The 24,738-nt window shown below is 42.6% G+C and overlaps 1 protein-coding gene across 1 annotated transcript in view; it reads right to left on the bottom strand.

The window, feature by feature from the left end:
* Positions 1-24,738, bottom strand: part of nfatc3a (nuclear factor of activated T cells 3a) — a 63,507-nt gene that overhangs the window by 22,939 nt on the left and 15,830 nt on the right. The window contains exons 2-4 of the mRNA XM_070975161.1: positions 19,097-20,279; positions 14,054-14,216; positions 69-268 (exon numbers count right to left, since the gene is read on the bottom strand). Of these exons, the coding sequence (XP_070831262.1) occupies positions 69-268; positions 14,054-14,216; positions 19,097-20,279 (1,546 nt within the window). The remainder of the gene's footprint in view (positions 1-68; positions 269-14,053; positions 14,217-19,096; positions 20,280-24,738) is intronic.

The following is a 24,738-nucleotide window of genomic DNA, read 5'->3' on the forward strand; positions in this document are numbered from 1 at the left end:
TTATTCTTTCACTGGACAGGGCTTCCTTCATGGTGGTAATGTAACCCTGCAGTGCTCCTGACACCTACCTGGCTGACATATTGTTTTCAGGCAGGAGAGGAATTTCGAGAACTTTGGTGCTGGAGAGTATAATTTCTTGGCTGGCTGTGGCTACGGTTTTCCCGGTGATCCGGTGCACCTGGTAGAAGGCGTGCGGCCTCAAGTAACGGTCGTCTGCTGTTCCAATGAACATCTGCAGGTTGACAGGCTTCTCGCTGTAGCCAATGAGCTGAGACACGACAGAGACAGAGACAGAGACAGAAAAACAGAATAAAACCAGATGTGAGTTCTCGAGGTCCACATGAGAGGTGTGAACAAAGGAATACTCTCTTCATTTCCACGGCCTTCAGAAGGCCACCTTTTTTGGAGGGAATCTAAATGTCAGGACGAGGGTGTTGCGATATTTCTGGCAGGGCCACTGGAGACTCATCTGGCGTTTTGGCCTTCAACCAGTTTGACACTGATGTTTTTACCTAATAGTCTTATAATTTTTTCCCTTTGCATGCCTGCACTTTCCCAGGAATCTGTGCAGGACACTGTTACCTCAAAAAACCTTAGCAGAATCTTGAGCCCTTGTCTGGTCTGTTGTTCCAAGACCAATTAAACGTGGTACTAAGTAAAACACCAGCAATAATGCATAACCAGCAAAATGAAAAACTAAGATGAATGCAATGAATCTGTGGAAGATTTACTCAGCTTATCTCCTGCAATAAATATTACATCTAACATACAATTATACAAAAGCATCATTCACACGATCTTCTGTGAGGTCTTGTGTATATAAAAAGCCTTTTAATGGTTACACTGTGGCTAAAAGGAAAAAAAATGCCAGTAAAAATGTCAACAGCTTTTTCAACTCCAGTGGTTCATATGTGCCAACCTGCTTGGCATCGGGCACCTGGAGTAGCAGCTGCCCTCTCCATTAGTCCCTGAGTGCTGGCACCCCAGTTTCCACTCAGGCAGGTGGGATTTTGGATGAAGGAAAAGTGTTGCGTGCCGGGCAGAGACAAGGGGAAGATGGAAAGGAGAGCAGGACCTTTCCTCCTCAGAGGGACAGAACAAACACACAGGCCACAATCCCACTACTGTTGTAATGTTGTACTTGGCAGACTGTGTGATGGCACGATGGAACCCCCACCCCCCGCACATACACACTCCCACCGCACTGCCCTCGTAGCCCACACCTCCAGCTCAGATGGAGGGCAGCCCATTGAGAGTAACAGAAAAGAACAAGGCCATTCATTGCTGTTTCACCCCAGGAACTGCCAAGCCTCAACCCCATCACAGCTGGCTCCTGACCCTTTCCTGCCTTACAGGTTTGCGTCACACACCACTGTGTCAATGTTTGGTGCAAAAGTGTGGTGGGTGGAAGGAGACAAAGTGGGTGTAGCTTGGGATTTGTCATGTGCTGTTCCAAAACCAGCTTAAATACAAAGGTCACAATGAGGCCCTGGAAACACACAGTATGCACCTGAGAGAAACAGTGAGAAAGCACCAGCAAAAAAATGCGTGGTGGGTTTCAAAGCGCTGACTTTTGCGGCAGCCAGTTGTTAAAAAATACTGGTCCAAAGCAGGATTATCAAACACAACTTATTTCCAGCCCTGGTAAAAGGTGTACTGGATTCAGTGGTGGAATGGGTTTCCAAAAAACAGCTGTTATTGGATTTACTGGCAGCCTGCGCTCATTTTTGCATCTCCCTCTCTTTTCCCCCACTTGCTACTTCAAACATGGTCCCCTGTGGTGGAAGAAGTCAAGGTATGGGGGCAGCTATATTGAACTAAGCTGTGAAAAAACGCTGAAATATACTGTGTTTACAACAGGTTATGTGAGAGGACGAGCCTCCAGAGGAAGATCCCAGGCAGGCAGGGCAGTGGAGCTTAAATCTTAATAATACTTCACTGTTCTTAGGTGAATAAAAACCTTGTAGGGTTGTGCTACTGAGCTCCATAAAGACCCATAAGGTTCCCAAGAGAGGGCCAAGGGAAATAATACATGGAAAAATCTATTTCTAGCAAGTAAGCAAAATTGGACTTTGTGTAAGTACGTAACACTAATATAGCTAAGAGATGCACAATTGTGACATAACTCTTTGAATGTGTATAACTTTTGTAAACAGTGGAATAATAATATGCATCCATTACCAAGAAGCATTGCCTTGTTAATCTTATACTGAACACTTCTCTTTCACTTCCACTGCAGCTCTCCCAGTGTCTCATGTTGATTAGAGTGGAGAGGCCAAAGGCTCTCCACAAGTCGAGGCTGCGAGGTGCTAATATAGCTTCAGAGTGAGCTGAGGGAGAAGCCACACAGCTGCCTGGCTCAGACGGGTCATTGTAACACTTGATGTTCATTTAGCTCAGATAAGAAGTGTTGGCTGGCATTTCAGTGGAGAAATTTGAAAAGGCCCTTTTACAAAGAGGCAAAGGGGAAAAAATGAACACACGACAGGGTTAGATTTGATGTTCAGGATTGAAATATGTTGACTGCTCTATCTTCTGCTTAACTAAAAATCTGTAGGGAAGCATTATGGAATTTGCATAAGTAAGTGGCAGAGACAGTATAATCACGTACAACTCCACAGTTAGGGAAAGGTTTACGAATAAATCAGCGATCACTCTGTCAGCTGTTGAAGGTTTTCTAGGCTTTTAACTTCAATTTTCCAAGCCCCAAGCTTTGTTTGGAAGCAAAAACTCCCCGCCCCAAGGTATGTTGATACTCCTCACCACATCCTCCAAGTTCAGTGATGAAGGCAAGTCTTGAATGACTAAATGTGTGTGTTATTGTCTCTGTGCTTTGTGAATAAGCTTGAGCTTGCAGTTGGTTCAAGTAGGGCTGAGGGTGTGGACAGAGCTGTGGAGATGACATTTATCAGCAACTATTTTGACACTTAATTCATTTAGAATGAAAAAAAGTCGAAACTCTCTGATTCCAACTTCTTAAATGTGAATATTTTCTCGTTCTTTACTCCTCTATGACAATAAACTGAATATCTTTGTCTTGTGAAAAAACAGTCACCAGTTTTAACCCTTGTGCAGGTGACAGAGTAAAATCTAAGTGGAACTAATCATAGGGATGGTGGCCAGAGAAGACAGCTTCCTCCTCAAGCAGCTCACTCTGCTTTCTCACCATCACCCATGTCAAACTGGAATCAACCCAATGAATGTGGCACAAGAAATATGTTCGGAAGGAAGTTGAACAGAGGACCAGCACGAGGCCCCCATAATAACCAGTAATGGGTTCATCTTTGAAAACCACATTAGATCTTAAGAGCCACATCAAAGTATAAATCCTGCTAGTAACAAGCTAACAGGTAATTATACACCCCACTCTGAATGGATCCATGGCTGTAAATGACACCATCATTCTGGATTCAAAGAAACACAGAGTCACAGGAATCAACTGTCTTGTGGCTTGTGTTGCTTGTTTTATGATCATGTCTGCACACTGTGGAAGTGAGTGTAGACAGACAGGACTCGCACGTGTGTGTGCGTGTGTCCATAAATCAGGACGTGTTTATTCGTGACACCATGTGTGTTCCAGACAGCATAAAATGAGTTAACAGTGTCTGGAGGAATGTATGTGTGAGAGAGGATAGATGGATGTAAAAAAAAACAACAGAAAGTTTTCTGTTTGAGCGCCTGAAAGTCAGTTCAACCCAACATGACAAACTGTCAGCATGAAACAAAAAAGCCCTTCTTTTTTTTCTTTCCTTCCATTTACCCTCTTCATCTCTGCCCCTCTCTGTGTCCTCTTGTATTTTCTCTATTTCTCCGCCTCTGCACACAAGGGATTTGGTGTGGAGCCAGAGTGTTGACAAACATACACTTAGCAGGCCAGGAGTTCTTTCCAAATCAAATAATCAACCAGGAAAACCTGATTAGAGGGTCTAGAAAGAAAGGGCTCACTTCAGCAGACCCAGTGAATCAACACTCCCGGCCAAACAGAAACATACCACACAGCCGGGCTAATTCAGTCCCTCTGCCACGCTCGTAACTGCTACGAAAAACACAATTATTTTCTGTTTGGTGTTTCCTCAATTCAGTTCAGTTTGATTCGTTCAGATATCTGGAAATAAAGCATGCAGCGACTTTCCAAGCGTAAGCCATAAAAAGCAACAAAACTGATACTGTCAACAATAATTGTACAAGAATAACATTTACTTTAGGGCTCAGTTGATGGTACTGGTACATAAGGGATAGAAGCAGGAAAAGAAACATTTCAGAGCACGTAGGAAGTCCTTAGTACTAGTTTTTCCAATACTGTAGGACAATATTAAATGATTTTCATTGATCCCAAATTTTACAATAAAGTGTGGTTGACTTTTTCTAAGACAGCGTTAAAACTGTGCATCAAAGGCTGAGTACAATGACACCATGAGCTCCTTGCATAGCAGTCCAAGCACACGTCAGGGGCCCATTCACACCTTCAGCTTAGAAAATGGGTAAAGCGCCACCTGCAAACAGTGCAACTTGTAAACAAGCACACATGGATAATACCAGGCGGAGGAGGCTTCTCCACAGTCAAATGCACATGACACACACCTTCACATTCCTGAGTCATCCCTCCGCCACCCCCTAAATCTATGCTTGAGTGTGAAATACCACAGGAGGGTGGCCTCTGCACTTTTAACTCCTCGCCTTTCTCCTTGTCCAGACTGACTGAGCCCAACTGGTCAGTCAGCAAGTAACTGAGGCCTGGTAGAGATCAGTTCTTATATTAAACCACACTGACATTAAAACCAGTCACATGTCCCTGGGCTTGCGCTCGTTGAAGCTCTTAACTAACTTACAGCTGCTGCTTCTTACTGTGGATCGAGTTTAGGATGAACTCTCTCCCCTAAAATAAAACCGCTGGATACGGTTACATACTCAGCTCTCACTAAATAAAGTCCCCACTTATTTTTGGCCTTCATCTGTTCCACTGATCCAGTAATAAGGCTCGCAAGCTGAGGGGAAAAACATCTCCCATCACAGCATGCACACATAAACAGTCACCCGGGCGGACACACACCAAAGCGTTTCAACTTTTGTTTAAAATATAAAAATGACAGCAATACTGAGAGCTGATCTGGGCTATAAGAGTTGTGATCATGTAATATTCAAACGGGCAAAGCAAAGAGGGAGAACGTCACCTGCTCCCTGCACCATAACACTGCCTCTCTCATCAACCACTACCTGCAAGCATTCATTCATTTTCTGCCTTTATGACTTTTTCTCATTTTATCGACACTCTTTTTTATTTTTCCTCTTTTCTTCATCTTTCCTCGTCACTTCTCCCACCCTCTCCTGTCCTGACTTCCCTCCTTTCTTTCATCTCTTGCCTCTTCTGTTGCCTATGTCGCTCTCTCCTCTCCGTCCCTGTCCTTGCCTCTCACCTACCTCAGCTGCAGCCCTCTGCCGTAACTCGACACTTTCTCACAGCGAGCGCCTGACTCTGCCAAGTTGTTTCCCTGTGTTGCTCCACTGTTGCCATGGTAAGACTCCCTGCGTGTATGCAGAGAGTGTGTGTGTGTGTGTGTGTGTGTATGTATGAGCATGCGGCTACATACACTCTCATTGGTGTAAACTACAGTCCTGGAGCTTGTGTCAGAGAGGGTCTGTGTATTAGAATGTGTGGATTTAAGCACACTAACTTTGGTGTCAACTGTAGCCCTTGGAAAGGTTTGTGGTGTGTGTGTAAGAGAGTGTATGTATGTATGCATGTATGCATGTATGTATGTATGTATGTATGTATGTATGTATGTATGTATGTATGTGTGTGTGTGTGTGTGTGTGTGTGTGTGTGTGTGACAGTCTGGCTAGCATGGGTGTGCAACAGATGTAAAAGCCGGAGCAGCGTTGGTCAAGGTCACGAGTGAGCCTATTTTATCTGGCAGTAGTTTCACTACTGTGACACTGTGGCACCACGACCTGGGATCTATGGACACACATACACACACACACACACACACACACACACACACACACACACACACACACACACACACGCACACACACACACACACACACACACTCTCTCACAGACACTCACACACACACACACACACACACACACACACACACACACACACACACACACACACACACACACACACTCACACACAGCGCAGCTCACACAGGCTTGCTGTTTGCCCAGCACACTAGGGAGGGCAAAGAGAGCCAGGGGGCCGGTTGACTGTTTGTTTAAACAAGGTCAATACATGCGCACGCATGCGCGTGCGTGCACACACACACAGACACACACACACAGGAGCGTTTACTGTATACTGCATGAGGGCTGTATATGGCCTTGCTAGACTTGTCCAAGCCCAATTCCTCTTATTCCCCATTCTATCCTCCCTCGCTCTCCCTCTCTCATCTCTCTGTCTCTGTCTCTCTGCCCCTTTCGGTAACTGTTTTCTCGCTGTGTGCTAAGCCTGATTACAACAAATGAGAGCCAAGCTTCCAACATGTTTACATCAAATACAGCCCTGGGGCAAAGCAACACCAGCTCCAGCCAGTTCACACAGTGCAAACTGCATGGCTCTGCATTGTTGTCTGTGTGTCTCCCCATTATGACCGTCAGTCTATTGAGGGAGTCAGCAGAGCGAGCGAGAGAGAGACCTGTGAGGCAAAAGCCTCACTGTGGCGCAAAGCAACAGAGCAAGTAAGAAGAAGGATAAGACAGGTAGAGGCAGGTGGACAGAGTAGGAGAAAGGGTTAAGGACACAGAAAATGTGAGAGTGAATGACAGAGACAGAGAGACAGATGGCAATGGGGTCACAGCCATGAATTCAAGCATTGGGATGAAAATCATTCATTGCATCCAAGCCAGTGGAAATTTAAGGCTGTCTTGGACAGCTTCTGTCATATCCCCTTTCAAATCCTCGTTACCAGACACCGTGCCTTCATTTAGATTTATTAACTGTTGCAACAAGTTTAAAGATGGACATGATATTTTTTCCAACTGTCTGTTGTCTGTTTTTCAGACCTCTAATAAAGCACAGTCCTGCACAGTGTTTGTGTGTACTCATTTGGTTGTGTGCTGTGTACTGTGACAGTTTCTTCACTGTATCTGACAGCCCTTTTCTGTTTTGTCTGCCTGCCTGCCTCTATGTGTAGCAGCAGGTAATACCAGAGGGGCTCCTTATATTTGTGTGGGTGCAGCAGCACTCAATTAAGCTGGTTAAATACGCACAAGGATACCTCAGCCAGCCAAAGAGGCTTTGGAATTATATGTCTCCTAGCAACAGGTGTACTGATTATGGTCTGCAGCTAGCCCCAGAGGAATGGCTAATACAGCCAGTCAGCCAGGCACAGATGAGACCATCGTGCAATAGTACGATTATTTTAAAGAGGTCAGCTGGGCAACAATGTTACAACATATTGAGAACCATCAGACAGATGTTTTCACATTTTTTAAATGACCTCAAAAATGTTCTCAACATTTGCACATGTGCATCAATATGACAATGAATGTTTTCAAGTCTATATAATGTATATTGTATAAACAGTGCATAAACATGCTTGTGCTACATATAGTGGAACATAGCTCATTCTTCAAATGTATTCTTAAGTAATTGTAATTCATTTCTTTCAACCATCAGAAAACTTTAATATTTCTCTGGAAACCATGAGGTTACAAGGGGGAGGATTTCTTTTATAGACTTCCTGTTTTGTTGTGCTGTTCATGAGAAAAAGAGGTAATTGCTCGGATAAATGGACAAAAATCATTGATAGAAAGCCCTCAACAAAGTTACACTGTGGCTAGCAACAATATCATTAAGATAAGATAAGACAAGTTAAGATAAGATAAAAGATCAAAAAGACAAAAAATGAGAATAAAAACTAAAAATCAACTATATGTATGTACATCATATACAGGAGTATAAGAATACTGTTGTCATGGGATATACTATTGCCATATTGAATTGCACATGAGTGAGACACAGATAATAAATGCAGTGTTTGTACTATTGCACAGTAGAAGAAATGCACAACACTGCAGTATTACACAAAAAATGAGTAATACTGCAGTGTTGTACGCGTCTTTGCATCAGAATACACAGCATTCCTCACAGAGGCCCGTGCTATGAATCATGTCTGGCAAAACAATTCAATAGAAACACTCTCACGCTTTGTGGTCTTTGTTTGTCTGGCTACTATACCTACAGACAGAAAAGCTGACCGCTATGGCCATGGCCAGCCAAGGCTTTATGATACCCATCTGTTTTTAGATCGCTGATCAACAGCTGATCAGCACCCTTAATTCCTTCTTGTTACTATTAGTAGACCGAGTTGGTGCCAAACTCCCAATGCTCTGCAGTCTCATGTTTTCTTCCTTGAGTGAGTGAGATGCATTTGTGTTGCTAGAGCACATGTTACTGTGTTACATGTTGACTGCTCAATATCATGCACCACACACTATTTATGAAACTGTTTCTTGTGAAGTCAGACACTGACACAAGTGGCAGAGTACACACAAACATACAACAGCACATAGTGTAAATAATTCTGACTTGAGCTGCACAATAGGATCTCCTTAGTGCTTCATTTGCCTCTGCACCTCTTAACAGCTCCTACATCCTGTAGCTGTGGTTTTGGTGCCCAAAACCGCAGCTTAGAAATTACTGACCTAAAAACTGTTCTTCAACTGAGCCATTAAATTCGACAGACTCTCTGAGGAATCTGGATGAGAGCCACTCGATGAGAGGTATGAGTAATTTAAAGCCTAGGAGATGCCCAAAACTATAAGAATCTGAATATTTCTTTCACACAGAAAAGGCCAATTTTACAAAGTTCTTTATCAGTACTATGTGTACTAATCCACAGTCCTGTCAAAGGCACAAGTAATTGCACAATTGTATGCACTGTTGTGTTTCTAATGGGTGTAAGTGTAAATCCTGTTTTGTTTTGATACTAATAATTTAGATCTTTAATTTTTCTACAGAAATGAGATTTCAGACCTTGGCTACAAACTGAGTGCCAACACAAAAACCCATACAGAGAAGCCTTATAGTTTGCTGTCTGATCAGTGAGACACCTGTTGGGACTTCCACCTCCAAGTGATGAGCAATAGAAGTCAATAATAACTGACAGAACGCAAGAGCACCAAGCTCTGATGCCTAAATGGCAGGATGGAGACATCCCTCCATTTGTAAACAAAGCCCTGGCTTGTCTGCAAGAGTTTGCCAGAGCGTAGTCGGGTACAGATCGTGTTACTGTGACTTGAAGTCAACCTGCTAAAAGAGAGTGGTTTGAGCTTCAAAGTAGACACACCTCTCAAAGGGTTACCTGACTGAGAACTATCTAAATCCATCAAATGTGACCTCTTTGAGTCTTCAAGACTAGGAACATCCCTGTAGGCAGAAGCCAGACGGATGGACCCAAAACCACAAGCAGCTGCAGCAGTCCATGAAGTGAACTTTCCAAAACTAAGTAAACTGTTGAAAAAGAATGGAGCATTGCAGCAACCAAGCACTTTCAGAGAGGACATTTAGCACAGGGGGAAACCTGGTTACACGCCACAGAACTGCCCTCAAGCCACATGGATAAGCTTCCTTACCACCTGTGAAATGTAAAAATGCACACACTGGATTAGATCTTTAGTTTCTGAACTTTTCCACCTCTGAGCAGTAGCTATTTAGCCCTGGTCCTGGAAGCTGGAACCTCTTACCAGCTTGCGCTCCACTTTCTACTTCTTGAGGAAGTCACAACTTTGTACAAAATTGAAGATTTTATCATTTTTTAACTATGTATTTTATGACTCCAGGTTCAATACAAGTGTGCTTTATTGAACTATGTATACAAGGCAAGTGTAGAATGGCATTCTCTGCTGCGTCACTGTGCTGTCCAAAAACACAGAAATGTCTAAGCCAGGAAATCTGAAATCTGTTTGCAGACTTCAAACAGGCAATGAAGAAATCAAATGTGTCCAGAGACAAACAACAGTCATGGTCCTGATGAAAAACACAAGGCCGAAAGAATTTCGGATTAGCAAACCAACAAGAAGATACCATAATAACTGTTCTTCCTCATACACACTAACGGTGCAACACAAACATTTTAGATCTTTAACACATGTAAACTACACCAGCCCCACAGCTCCCTCCTCAGACATTCTCTTGTTTTTCTGTTGACACAGCAGCTCAGTGGCGCATTGATCTGGGCAAAAGCGTGGCCACAAAAGGAAGTCATCACCATGTCCAGATGGCAGCTATGCCGTCATCTGGTGACATCACGCAACCAGAGTCAAGACCCGAGGAGAATGAGACATCCCGCAGGGCCACAGACGATGTAGATGTACAAGCTGTAGAGGGGACAGCTGCTGGAGCATCATTGTGTTACAGAGCAAAAATATTAAAGCTTGGGAAGAAAAGCATGCCTTCAATGTGGCGTCGAGAACGGCGCAGAAGAAAGAGTGCTCATTACAGTGGCCATGAAGTCAGTCAGACAAATGGCACTTTAGTAATCATAACAAGTCTATTTTCTAGATCTCTACTAATACTAATATTTGGCATCATTACAAAGAAAAGCTCATTCTTAATGTTGTCGGTAAAATGGTTAATATTGGCAGCATCCAACACAGAGTCAAACATGTCCAGTCTATGTATTCAAATTCTATGGCAGAGAAGCTGCAATCACACATCCTGGCACTGGTGCCATTCTGCCCTCAGGGAATAGCTTGGGTCACACCTACAGTGCACCTGGGAAACATGATATGTGCAAGCTTATTAACACAGTCAAAACAGTGGCTGCATGACTTTGAGTTTCCCTCCAATAATATATCTTGTTCTTCCTATTGTTGTATATGGCTTTTTCAGTGCTCATCTTATCACAGGTCTCACATACAGTATATCCAGCACCGCGTGTCCTTCCAATAACCTCAAAGTAAATGTGTTTCTGCAAAAACAATAATGGCATCACAGGGTGAAGAAACGACCTTTCAATGTGGTCCTTTTTTTGCACAGTGCATCAAAAAAAGGCTACGAGGACGAACAATAGAGGAGTGGATGTTTAGTAAACAGAGACTGACTCTACCTGCTGGACAAGCGCTGATACGATCTACACTCACACAGCACAAGCCAGCTGTTAATTCTACGTTGATTGTCGGTGTTTTAAGTGTCTACGCTAAAAAAAAGAGTTGTGCGAGTATCCTGTAATTATTGTGGAGCGTACACTTTTCTGCAGAAGTTACGTGAGTTACTGTGAGTTCAACACACAGGAAATTTGCGCTAAATTCTGGATTAGGTGTAGCGGTATGTTTAATAGCTAATGGCAGAATGATGTAAAGATTTCTTTCGTTTAACATCACACATACTCTTATCCTGAACTACACACCCATACACTCACCCCTCCCTCCCTCCCTCCCTCCCTCCCTCCCTCACAAAGCTCATTCACCCACACATTTTCTCTCTGTGCACAGGGCTCTGCAAACCACCGCTCATGACAAGCAAATGTTGCCTGTGTGCTTCTCTCGCTGTGTGTGCTCCCTGACCGTGACAACACATTTCTGTTTGTCATTGTGATCATGAAAGTGTGTTCCAGCAGAAATACTTCTGATTTTCATTTTCAGAATGCTGAATGTTGACAGAAGACACACTGACTTCTTTCACTTTTTGTCACTATCTATCTATGCAGGTCTGTGCAACCAGCCACAGTCATGTTAAAGGGGATTTATTCTGGGGCAATATATCAAGAACAGAACAAAGTGATTTGCAAATGTTGCTCATCTAAAAAAAAAGTCTGAGTGGGAGTAAACCTAACTGCTCTTGTGGCTTTTTGTCTGTTTTTGCCTCCTTTATCTGAGTTGCTATTATAGAGTTACTTTAGATTCTAATCTTGGTCAGTCAGGCCAACAAAAACTAACAATCATAATAACATAAAACAAATTACTTAATAAAAATATAGCCTTCATGCTACAGTAAAACTGGCTGCACTGTCTGTCAGGGCTGAGCATGTAGTCAGTGGAGACCAGATTCCAGCTGCTTTTGAGTCAATTTCTAAATTGTCTTGTCAGACCTCAAATATAAACTCTACTAACTAGCTTCTGCAAGGAAACTGCTATAATCAAACAATTCCCTCTGGGGATGAGGAATGAGGGCAAGCGTGGCAAACCGCTTGGTTGAAAACATTTGACAGCTAAATTATGCATCGTCACATATGGCAGGATAGAATCTTGGTCTAACTGAGGTTGAAATGGTTAATGATTGGCCTGGAGGGAGCTTACATGGCTGAATGTATGAGGACATGGGCTGTTTCTAAAGCAACAAATGGCAGTAATTTGGGTTTCCTTGTTGTTTCAGGAAGTTTGTGTCCACAGCTATTCGATTGTTGTATTTCTTTTCATTGTTATATGCTCTGTATGTTGTGTATAATGAACAGTGACTTGGCCTAAGGACTAACCTACTTTGCATCTGTAGTCCCAAGCAATGACAACACATATTGCCCACTCCCAAAAATAACAAGACTAATAACAGTTACACACACATTGGGCTGTGTTTCCAGTGCACCTTTACATGTCTCACCATAGATAGAATGTATAGCACATAAAATAGATTGCTAAAGGATTACTTTATATTAATAACATTTTCAATAACTTCTATTTTTACAGATTTTTCACGCTGGGTGTCACAATAGTGCACTGGGGACAAAAAATATACTTTATCTAAACAAAAAAACTAAACATTGGCAGCAAGAAGAAGGCAACATTTCAGGTTTTCGAAAAGACGCTTATTCAGTTCTACAATCCAAAATCTGACAAAGACAAGGTAATGTAGGCATGACTGCACTGATAGTAGAGTAGACGCAAACATGAAAGATATACAGAGGATAGTGGAGCGTACGTGGCAATCCTATTGGGCTGACTGGACAGCTGACCGAACTGGCAGTCTCAACTCAGCCATTGTTGGGTTCCACAACAAGCCAAGAGGCCATATCTTAATCAGAAACACAAAGGAAGCTCGTCACTGTGTTCTTGAAATATTAATGAAACTGAAATCTTCCTCTGCTGTGCGCTCTCTCTCTCTCTCTCTCTCTCTCTCTCTCTCTCTCTCTCTCTCTTCCAACTCTCCAAGAGAAATGCAGCCATATCTCTGTGTAGGCTCACCTAGTCTCTTGCAGGTGCTATCAAATGGCAGACCAGCTGATTGGGCTACAGTGACAGCTCTCTTGCCTGCCTGCCTGCCTGCCTGCCTGCCTGCCTGCCTGCCTGCCTGCCTGCCTGCCTGCCTGCCTGCCTGCCTGCCTGCCTGCCTACTTGCCTACTTGCCTGCCTGCCTGCCTGCCTGCCTGCCTGCCTGCCTGCCTGCCTGCCTGCCTGCGTGCCTGCCTGCCTGCCTGCTTGTCTTCCTGTCTCAAAAGGCTGACTGACAGTCTTGCTGTGGGAGAGGATCCATGTGACAATCACACATGCAAATCTGTAAAATGAAACCCTAAATGTGGTGCTCATTCACAACAACCAGCTGATGTTTGAGCTCAGAGGATGAACAGTTACTTATTTATAGTCCAATAATGGATTCATTTTATCATTTTAATATTGCCATCTGTATTTTTAGCAGGAAATGCCATCTCTGCAAGCTGGAAAACAGTCTGTATCTCCGGAAGCCATTACTAAATTCAGCAAATAAGCTCAGTTCAGTTTATTTGTCTTCCTTTCATGTTTGACTTCATTACTGAAGGCTACAAGAGCTGACTTCTTGGCAGCGTGGTTAACTTAACTAATGCATGGCCAGCATCATGTTAACAGACAATAAATCAGTCCTGACCTCAGGGGAAAATTTAATCCTCAGTATGGTAGACAGATCAGTGTTTGTATTTTGTTTAATGGAACAAAAAAAAAAGTTTCTGTTCTGCAAAAAGGATTTTGGTCATTTTTAGGCACGGGGGTTTTTCACAACTAAGCTTGTTAGTATTTGGATAATGGTCTTTATAGTTTCAGGTTTTAACTACAAAATGGTGGAAGTTTATGACACTGCTTACGGCTGACTGAGCAGCAGTAAGTGCGCCAAACATGCGGAGAAATAAAATATTTTACCTTGACAAGTGGGTGGCCACCAGATGCTGCTTTGACCGCTCCTCGGCTGCCCTCCGTCTCATAGTGCGCTCGGTGGTGGGCTTTGGGTTGCACCTCTATCTTCAGCTCATACTGGCCAAACTGGCTTGGCAGTGGCCAATCAAGGGGAGGCAGTGAGGAGGTCCTAATGGGAGAATACAACAGGAATGAAATCACACACACCTATAGAAAGGGGAAGATCATATTAGAGCTTTGTTATGAAACATACAGTGTTGTGGAAAAGATGTGCTCAAAGACTGATTTGAAGCATACAGTGGAAGGCTTGTGGTTGTGGTAATTGGTGCATGTAAATTTGAACAAACTGTCCTGAAGCTTAAGACTGAGAGAGCACCGTCTCTTATCAGTGACGAGGAAAGATCATTTTAACAGCCTTAACAGTAAGAATTTCCCTCAGAAAATCAGCTTGGGTGCTCACACCTTCACATTTTCCATAGCATAGTCAGGTCAAGCAAAGCAACCTCTCGTACAACTCTGTGATAACAACCTGTCTTAAGGCTGTCTGAAAACATTCAAAAACTGAAAAGGTGGCATTCCCCTTTCATGGTCTGAGACAGAATAATAGGTGTAAAAAGGGGGTATCACATACAGTGCACTTAGCCCCACCAGACAGTGAATCACTGGAATGCCCGCATGCATTAATACTGTTCTTAAACATAACACTTGTAATAGGTCGCGTTGAGACTTTAAGGGTGAATCATTTTCTCCGTAAGTCTTCTGTGTGGGGCAGTGAAAGGGTGGTAGGATGAGTAAATTACTCTGTGTGTGTGTGTGTGTGTGTGTGTGTGTGTGTGTGTGTGTGTGTGTGTGTGTGTGTGTGTGTGTGTGTGTGTGTGTGTGTGCGTTTGGGAGCCTGTGTGCATACTGTACAAGTGTATATTGTACATGTAGTGCAACACAGGGGCTGGCATTGTTTGTTTTCCCTCCCTCCACCCCCTTTTTTTTATCTGCACAAGCCACAATCATATTTGAACAGCTGCACTCAAAAATAAAACACTCAGTGGCCATCTCCACAGAGAAACTGGTCTCTCCCTCTGAGAGGATTAGTTCAGTTTATACCCAAGACAAATTGTAAACACTGGCATCAACCATAAGCATCGTGACCTTTTCCATATGTTGCTGCATTTATTGCTGTTGATTATAATTTTTCTAAATCTCCACAATCCTTTAAAACTAATGATTTATGAATGTGTTGCAATGTACCCAAATGCCCAAAACAGGCAGTAATCTGGACCAAAGTGTAATTTACTGTTGACGTACTGAAAAATAAACCATCCAAACGAAATACGAGCTAAATATATCCCATCAAGACACGAACCAATATCTTTTACTCTGTCTTTTCTATCATCACTATCTTTATATCTCTGTCACTGTTATAACCATTATGTGTATAATAACTTCAAATGTTATGAAAAGCAATTTCCACAACAACCACAGTTTGATATGTGTTTCTTTACTCGGCTTGCTAACCTGATATCTGCACTGAACTACTCCAGTACATATATAACTTGACATGGTACTTGAACTGTAGTATAAGCCATTGTCACTTCTTGATGGTTTACACAATTACTTATTTATGATCGAAGAGGCCTACTGTGGGGCAGTACAAGCTATACAGTATGTGTGTCACCCAGGTGTTTTGTCTGGAAGCAGTTAGAAAGTGCCATTGGGTTTTTTTTAGCACAGCAGTATAAACAATCATAAATTAAACTGTCGGAGTCTATGTATGCATGCTCACTCCCACTGTGTCCATAAATGTGTGTGTGTCTGTATGCGTATGGCTGTGTATGTTAGGCCTGAGTCAGTGAACTGACTCATGTGCTGTAGGCAGCTGCAAGTTTGTGCTGTCTCATGGGTCAAGAGTCAGACACTCTATGCAACACACTGATCTCTACCTCAGTGTTGGCCACCATAGGCTCACTGCTTCCTGTCAAATGGTGGCATACGCTTTTATTTGGCTCTCTACAAGGCTGTACAGACTCCTAGCATGCAAACGTACCGAATCAAAACTGCATGACAGATCGTTGACAGTACAAATAATTTTTAAGGGAAGTTTTGTTAAGTTGTAGCCAGTATGGCTGACTCTCTCAATTCTTCCTTTTCCAAATGCCTGTCAAGCGCTGCTATGTGCAGACCAATCTGATCAGACTGAATTAAACACATGTGAGTCGAGCTTTCAGTGGAGCCATTTCACTTCATAAACTGTCTTACAGACTGGCACCAAGTCTAAAGGAAAGACTGCATCTTGGAATGAAAAGTCATCTGTCTGATATTTATTTTGTCATTTTGAGGAGCTAAATGTAGACGTGCAGTTCCAAATCTAACTGAGCTACATTCTACAGATTCCCCGACCACATATGACATGGAAATCACCTAAAACCGCCACCTAAAACCTAAAGGTTGTGACTCGTCACATAAACTAAGCAGATTAAACAACCAGGATGAGCAAATCACATGCAATTATAGCAAATAGTTGTCATGAATGTACCCAGTCACTTTTTCTTATTCTGCTCTAAAACAAAGTTTATACTGTGTGGCTATATGTGCTACGAAACTGCAATGATGGATGTACAGACAGTTGTAATGCCCGAAGAATCAACAAAGACTGTTCTCAGTCCTTTTGAGTTTGATTTTCAAAACAAGGTCTTCACTTAATAGAAGCTCAATCTAAGATCTAACAAAGTGTAATAGAGGCAGCCTAGCCCTTGTGTTTTCTTCCCAGCAGCCAGGACATAACCACTTCACATGGCTGCTACAGCAACAGGAGTAGAGGAGGACAGAGGAAATACGAGCTGTGACGGTGCAGACCAGCAGCGGAGGCCTATGTCCTGACATACCATAACCTTCTCAAATGACTAAGCCATGGTGTAGGGGCTCCCGGCCAATCACATCCCCACAGCCCATCTAGTCTTCTCGTTAGTCTCCATCATCCCACTAGCATCACTTCCATCCACTGAATTTAGTGATCTTGCATCTACATCTACACATAAATGTGAGTCACACTTTGAGTCACAAAGAAACAACACTGATTAAACAAATTTTCTTGCAATATAGAAATACAAATCAATTCATATATCAAACAAAATCAGTTTAGATTGTTTTCTTGCAGTTCTATATAGAAATGACTTTGTGGAGACCAGTGCATCTGTACCTCTAAACCTCTGACCAATAACTACGTCAGTACCTCCGCTGCTCCTGGCAATTAAAACTGCATTTCTCATTCCAAAGGTTATATCACTCAGTTAGATTTTTCATTCTTACATTATTCATTTTTTTTCTTCCATCCACAACTGCTTTTAATGCTCAAAAACAAAAAATGCAACAAATTAGCAAAACGCTAATAGTTCATGCACTCATTTCAGTGATGTAGAGGTTAACTGCTGGGCTATTTTTGGTAACAATTCTAGCCTTGCCCCTGCTTACTCACTAACTACTGTATTTGCAACAGAGTTTTACTCGCCTTTTGTTTTTTTTTTTTAAAAAAAGCTTTTGGCATCCAACTCATAAGAGTTTATCAATATGTCATAGAAGCCAGCTCAAGACGTGGGAAGACTCTTTGTCAAAGTCAGTGTCTAAACACCCCACCAATTTTTCATCCCACCCACTCTAACCCAATCCCACCCATTCCGTCTGGGCCATCTGCTCAAAACAGCACAAACACACATTAGTGTGTAAGCGATGGTGCCTATGTGCATGCACACAGGCACCTAAACAAATGTCTATCTCATGGCAGATATGAGCTTACACTACCTACCTCTCTGCTGTAGAAGTTACACCTGATAGTTGAAATTTTGTTGCAAGTTTAACCTGTATTCTATGCCACAGTGAGTACCTACTGAAGGCCTACTCTACAGCAATGGACATTATTTAGTCACTGTCTAAACCATAGCCATAGGGAAATTTCACTTACAAGGGCAAGAATGCACAGATCAAATGGTGACTCATCATAGAGCTGGCAATGTTACCCTGTTATTGTCTGGAGAGTGTTGGGTCTATGTGAACAAGCATTTGTGTTATGTCTATGCATGTGTCTTCGTGTGTGTGTGTGTGTACGCGTGTGTGTGGTGGCCCCCTCACCATATGTGCCCTGTGCTGATTTACTGTGCTAGGGGCCAGTGCACACAAACAAGGCCATGTCTTCATCTGCTGCACACATTGGAGAACAGACAGCAGACTACTCTCCTAAAAATATTCCATTATGAGTTTCTGATTGCATCCATCACTCCTGTGGAGATTGTGCCTGTGTGTGTATGTGTGTGTTTGGAGCAGTTGGTGCAGTGTTAGTCTCTGTGTTTCCCTACACACACTAATAAACTTGTATTACTCTACTAAACTAAATCAGATTTAATTCTGCTGATAGAAAGCTCAAAGTTCCCCTGGTACTGAACATTGATCTGCCGAGTTCCATCAACAGGCCTATGAATAATCTAACTTGCTGTTTGATACTAATGTACTGCATTGCAATGTTTATACCTTTCCATTAGATCAAAAGGGGTTCTAAATCTTTATGACAGCTCACTACACTCACACTTAAAACATTCACCACTGAGGTCTTTTGTTTAGCCTTGACCTAACGACATGCGCTGTCTTGCCAAGGGATGATTAATAATTCACCAAAATACAGACAAAGAGACAGTTATCACCAAACTAAGTGAAAAAAGATCATTTTTAGGACGTAATAAGTCAAGAATCTATTCCACACTATTACTGCAGTCATGACTGTTGCCAAGTCTTTTTCAAATACAAACAGGAAGTAGAATAGTGCAAATGGATTGCAACAGAAAGATCTTTCAACAAGTTGTGAAAGTCCTCACTGACATTTGAAAAGATAAAAACGTTTGAATTTTCCAAACACTTCCTCTCCAACTGAGTCGTCTACATCTGCATGAATCATTTGCTTTAGCTTGATTAGATGACAGAATCTGTGAGATTAAAAAAAATGTTATTTGTAAAATCCACTTTTTTATGCTTGTTTATGCTTGTTCTCCTCAACCTCTGCAAATTTACCTGAATATCGGTGTATGACCAGGCTTGGGTTTATTCCATGAGAAGTGAGAGGGTACTGATAGGAACTGTTCCCCAGGCCCATCCTTCTTCAGGCTGTGCAGGGCCTCATCTGAAGGGGAATCTAGACTAGGAGACATACTTCCCTGGTCATCTAACCCCAGCTCCCCTTTGCCAGTTTGCAGAGCTGTTCTGTCCTGGGAAGTCTTCCTTGTCTTGGATGGGATGTCAGCTTCAGATGGGCAGCACTGGAAGGGTGACATGCCTGCAGAAGGACTGCCAACCCAGGTGTCCTCTGTCACGCTGCCCCTTGGTGAAGGTCCTGGCGTGGGTGTGGGTGAGTGATGAGGAGACAATGAGCCGGGGTAGCAGATGTCGGCGCTGGAGTGGCGTCTCTTCCCACAGGGTGAGGTGGGACGTGAGGAGGGCCTAGAAGGTGGCCGCGGGCTAAGCCAATTTTCATCAGTGACACTGGTGCGAGGCGAGTGGCAGGGCGACTGTCGGGGGGACAGGCTGATTGAGTGGGAGTGATGCACAAAGGCAGGGTGGCGGTGTTGCCAGTGGGGCTGCTCCTCCAAGACTCCACCACTGGTTTGAGGGGAGGCACAGCCTGGGGAAGAAAGCGGTGGGCCCAGGGTGAATCGGGCAGCTGCTTCATTTAGCTCTGAGTCAACATCATCATAGATGTGTGAGAATGATTCACAGGATGAGGCATCAGAGAACCAGCTCCTCGAGGAGAGGCTGCTGCATGGGCTGGGGCTGAGTGAAGAGTCCCGGTATGAGTGGTCCAGGGGGAGATACAGGTGGTCTCTGGACAGGGGTCTATCACCATGGTAGTCCCCATCAGGGCCATTGGCCCTGAGATCCTCTTCATTGGCATCCATCTCCTGCTGGCAGCTTGGGGAGATAGAGGTTATCTGGATGCTGGGGCATTCAAAGGCCTTTGGTGCCTCCACAGGAGCAGAGGGCAGCAGGGGGGAGGTGCCGTACTTGGAGTCTTGTGCCTCATAGCTCGGAGGCTCAGATCCTATTTTGTGTGACTGAAAGCGAGGAGAAGTGCTGATGACCTGGGAGTGGGACTGCATGCCATGACGAGGCAGGCCAATAGACTGGTGGTTGGTGACCATAGACTGGGGCTGGCCCACATTTAGGATGTAGAATGAAGTGCTGTCATCAGGCTCCAGATCTAGGAGAGGAAAAGGATTAGATGGAAAAGATTAGATAAAAAGCAATCTGGAGAATATTTTCAATTACTGTTGTTTTTTTTCTAAATGTTTCTTAGTTTGCCTTCATTGAGCTGATGAAGGGGTACAATAAAAGTACTCTTGATACAAATATCCAAAGCAACTCTAATCAAGAAGTTTAAAGAAAGTTTAACGACTACACCTTAGATGTGTTCCTCAAAGTACATTTTTGGGATAACATGATAGAGTGTAGTGACACATACATGGTTGTGCTTGTACTAGTGCTTTTTAGCAGACAAAAGCACTAGTGGGCACATTTGCATCTGACACACCCTTTAATTATCCATAGGAACATAATTTTCAGCTTTAGAGCATGTGTTTTCTCTTTAATTAGGCAGATTTATGATGATTATGAGGTCAAACTGCCAACCCAAAGTCGCCCAAGAGACTGAAAGTATATTTGAGGTGTTGTATTTTCATGTTTAAGTCGCTGTATATTTGTGCTCTGGGACTCAAAGAACGGAGAAGTGGCGTGGACTCTCTTCCTTAAAAGGGATAAGAGGAGAAGATGTAATTGGTCCAACTGCTGATACTACGTTCTTCCAACTTGTGATATCCCGGACTAGGCTTGAGCCTCTGGTTGCCAAAATTTCCTATAAGTTTTTGGTCACAGATTCATGTGTGGTTGCACCACAGTTTGCGTATGCAATTGAGCCTAGTCTCAGGAAATTAGAGGCCAGAGTGTTGCTGGGTAGCGGGCGCTCATACAGGCATGGTTCCAAGAGGGATAACCGATGAACAGCACTACTCAGGAAACAAATTCACACAACGGTGCGTGCTGCTGGCTGTCATCACAGCTAGCGCCGGCAGGCTATTTATACCAAAGGTCATCCGGCACAGGCAGTAAGTACACACACACAAACACCCACACACCCACACACAAACAAAAAGACAAAAGCCCATTGTCCGCATTGGCACTATTCTGTTAGAGGTTATTGATAAACTTCCACTGAATATGCTGTGCTGCTCCCACTGGGAGGAACCCCCCCCCCACAACTCCCAATGATTCACGTGAGAAATTTTGATTTCAAACACTGAGAAATTTTCTGATTAAAAACACATTAGGAATTGAGAATTTGTCCGATTTGTTAAAAAGTATCTGAATTTTCTTCTCCTGCTGATATTCACTTGTGACCATCGTACGTGTGGTGCATTAAGGATAGCACAGACCACAACTTTGCGGCTCATCGTTTACTTTCCTACAGTGCCACTCACCTCACCAAAACTGTAACATCTGTCTTCCTGTCATGTCCTATCTTTGGCTTTTTTAACCCTAACCCTTTAGCTATGATGATTACCACTTCTCCTTTAGTGTGGAATGAAAAGACAAAAAAAAGAAGTGATTAATATCCTTCGGAAAACTGCAAACCGACCAGGGCAAAACTATACGCCAGTGTGCATTCATAAAACACCTAGCTTAGCTAAAACCACAGTGTAGCCTGTACAGCATGAGGCTGTGACATGATTACACAACACTTCCTTAAAGGTGCCAAGCTGCCTAAAGAAATGTAAAACTGAATAAGTATCTAACTTAGCTTTTACAAAACTATAATCTCTGTTAACCTGTCAAGCACATAGGCCATAACTTGGTAGTAAGTTCACTTAAGTTCCCTTTCTTGTTTCCTCTGACTTTAAGTAATAACCACAGACCTGTCAGATGACAGCTTTGTCAAATTAGACATTAAGGATAGCCTCAAATAAATCTGTACAACCAAAAAGATTTTTGGTTTCTGCCCTCCTATCCTCTCTATCCAACAGCAGCATGAGAGAGGGTAGTAGCGAGCCCTTTATTTATAGCTGCTCGGCTTCGCGCTGGCCCTGCCTGCTTGTCACAAGACCCCGCAGTAGATTCTATGATGACAGCATCTGACTGACTGACGGGGAGCATGAAAAGGACAACTGAGCTGAGAAGAAAAGAAAGTCTGTGAGGAGAAGAAAAAACTCTGTATCCTCTCACTCAAGAATCCAATGGAATATGAAATAGTGTGAAGACAACACAGGAGGAAATAAGTGAGATGTTCCGCTGTTGTTGTATGCATGTTCAAATGCTGTCCTCATTCAGATGCTTTTCTAAATGAATGAGACGTGTGAACCATCAGTCCGCCGCAGGATTTGACTTAATTAGCATAGAAAAAAGTGGAGGTGGAGAGAGGAAGGGAGATGCAGATCATGGAAGAGGAGAACAGTCGAGACAGTCTGCCTTCCTGTCCACTCACTTGTCTGAGGAACTGCTGTTGCTGAACACCACACAGCCAAGGGGAGGACAGATATTAAGAGGAAAATATGAAGACAAAGACTCATGCAGGTGATATGTCAGGACAATACTACCAGCATCATTTTTAGGGCAAGGCCACTTTGGCCTTTCACAAATACAGATTTATCTGCATCACAGCCAAAATGTAGGGCACCAAGGGCAAAACCCAGTGATTATTACATATTATGAATACAAAACAGTACATAATCAACAATTTGGACTCAGTGTGCTGAAAAACACTGCTGAGTTTATTAAAACTGGAACCTGAATGATTGACTTTTCCACAAAATAATGTCAGATTTTTTTTTTTAATGTGAAGAACTTATATTAACTATTGTTATATTTTAAAGATAAAATAACGTCTATAAATGGGCTATGGGTGATCAAGATGAAACTGAACAAGTTTCAACACCCATACAACTATTAGCATTTGAATGTTAGCTCATAAAGGCAGTCACAAAAATGACTTAAAACACTTTTTTTTTTTTTTACACATTTAACATTAAATACACTAATAAGTAAACTTCTCAAGGCAAGTCTCCTCTTGTCATAAGATTAGCTGTTTCTGGGTGAATAAATGTTAATGTTACTTTGAAAAAGGAAGCTAAAAAAGACCAACGAGAATGCTGAATGCTCATCAGGAGTCATTAATAGTACCATCAATCACATCATGTTCGGGAAAGTAATTTAAAAACAACAAAGGATTTAGTGCATACTGGAGTTAGAAACTGAGAACAGTAGCTGGCAGTTAGCCTGATCAGCCACACAAACACACATTACTAGACTGTAAACTATTCTGGTCAAAGAAACAACTAACTACACTCAATGAATAGGAGAGACAACCATGGGAATGAGAGGTGAACTGTCTCAAAAATGAAAATTTTCTCACTAAAATACAGGCTGGTTTTTGAATCAGATACACACTGAATTAAACACTGACTCATAAGACTATTAATTCATCACGTAACACCATGAAAGGAAAAATTGTGTGTACCCTGACTACGACAGTGAGTTTACTGGGTCCTTCTGGATTTGAACACAGGGTGCATACCTATCAGGATCACAGGAAACTGAATGTTACTGAATGCCTTATGCAAACAAGCGGCAAGTCAGATCTCACACTAACTTCTAAACTGCATGTATGTTCATAGTTAGCCCAACACCATGCAGCAATATGCTTATATAAAACACACGTGTATTAATACTTATACAGTATAGTGTTTAGCTGCTTGTGTTTATCATATTATATTAATTGTTAGCTGCTAATGTTTGTAAAGTCAGAGTAATCTCATCTGCTGTTGATATCAGATATTTTTGCTTTGCGACTTGTAGTTTTAAATGACAGCTTTCTTTTAAGGTCACAACAGTTCAAGACAGAGGATGCCAAAGTGGACATGTGGTAGAAGGGGCATTACAGCCACACCCTGTGGTATAATTCCTGCCCTGCAGTATGTCAATACTATATCTGTCGTCTACACTGAAGAGATGACTGCGGTGAGGACAATGGTGAAGGTTATTTTGTTAGAATCATCATATTAATGCCCAAATGTGCATGGTGATCTAATCAAATCAAACTACCCGGCAGGCAGAAAAACTCCTCAGGGGTAATACAACACCAAAGACACATACAATAACACTGGTACATGAAACGTGCTTGAAGAAAAACTTGCCACAATCAGACAGCATTGGTAGGAATTCATATCGAACACAAAAGTGTTACACGTTAGACAAAAACGATGTTTTTTAAGAGTTTCTGAAGTTGTCAGTTCGATTTTCTGGGTTGCTGCTTAGCAAACAACACAACCTGACAAGATTATTTTAGCTCTGTTGAACCTTTGATCTTTCATGGCAGGGCAGTGCAGGTGCTGACCGAGTCATGAGCTGCTGCCTCAGTAAATTAGGTGCTAATTAGATGCAAATTGTGAGCACAAATTGAATGAAAGTCACAGTGGAATTTGCCCTGCGCTTTAATGTATTTTAAATCTAGCACTGTGTTTTTATACTACTGAAGTAACTTTGTCTACTACAACTGAATATGGTAAATAACAAACATTGCCTTTAAAAGATTAAACAGATGTCACATTTCATGCCTTCTACAGTTACTCCACAAGTAATGGCAGACCAAATAAATATACTTTGGTCAACAG

This window comes from Chaetodon trifascialis, chromosome 1 (genome assembly GCF_039877785.1).
Source record: "Chaetodon trifascialis isolate fChaTrf1 chromosome 1, fChaTrf1.hap1, whole genome shotgun sequence".
In the NCBI taxonomy this organism is placed as follows: Eukaryota; Metazoa; Chordata; class Actinopteri; order Chaetodontiformes; family Chaetodontidae; genus Chaetodon; species Chaetodon trifascialis.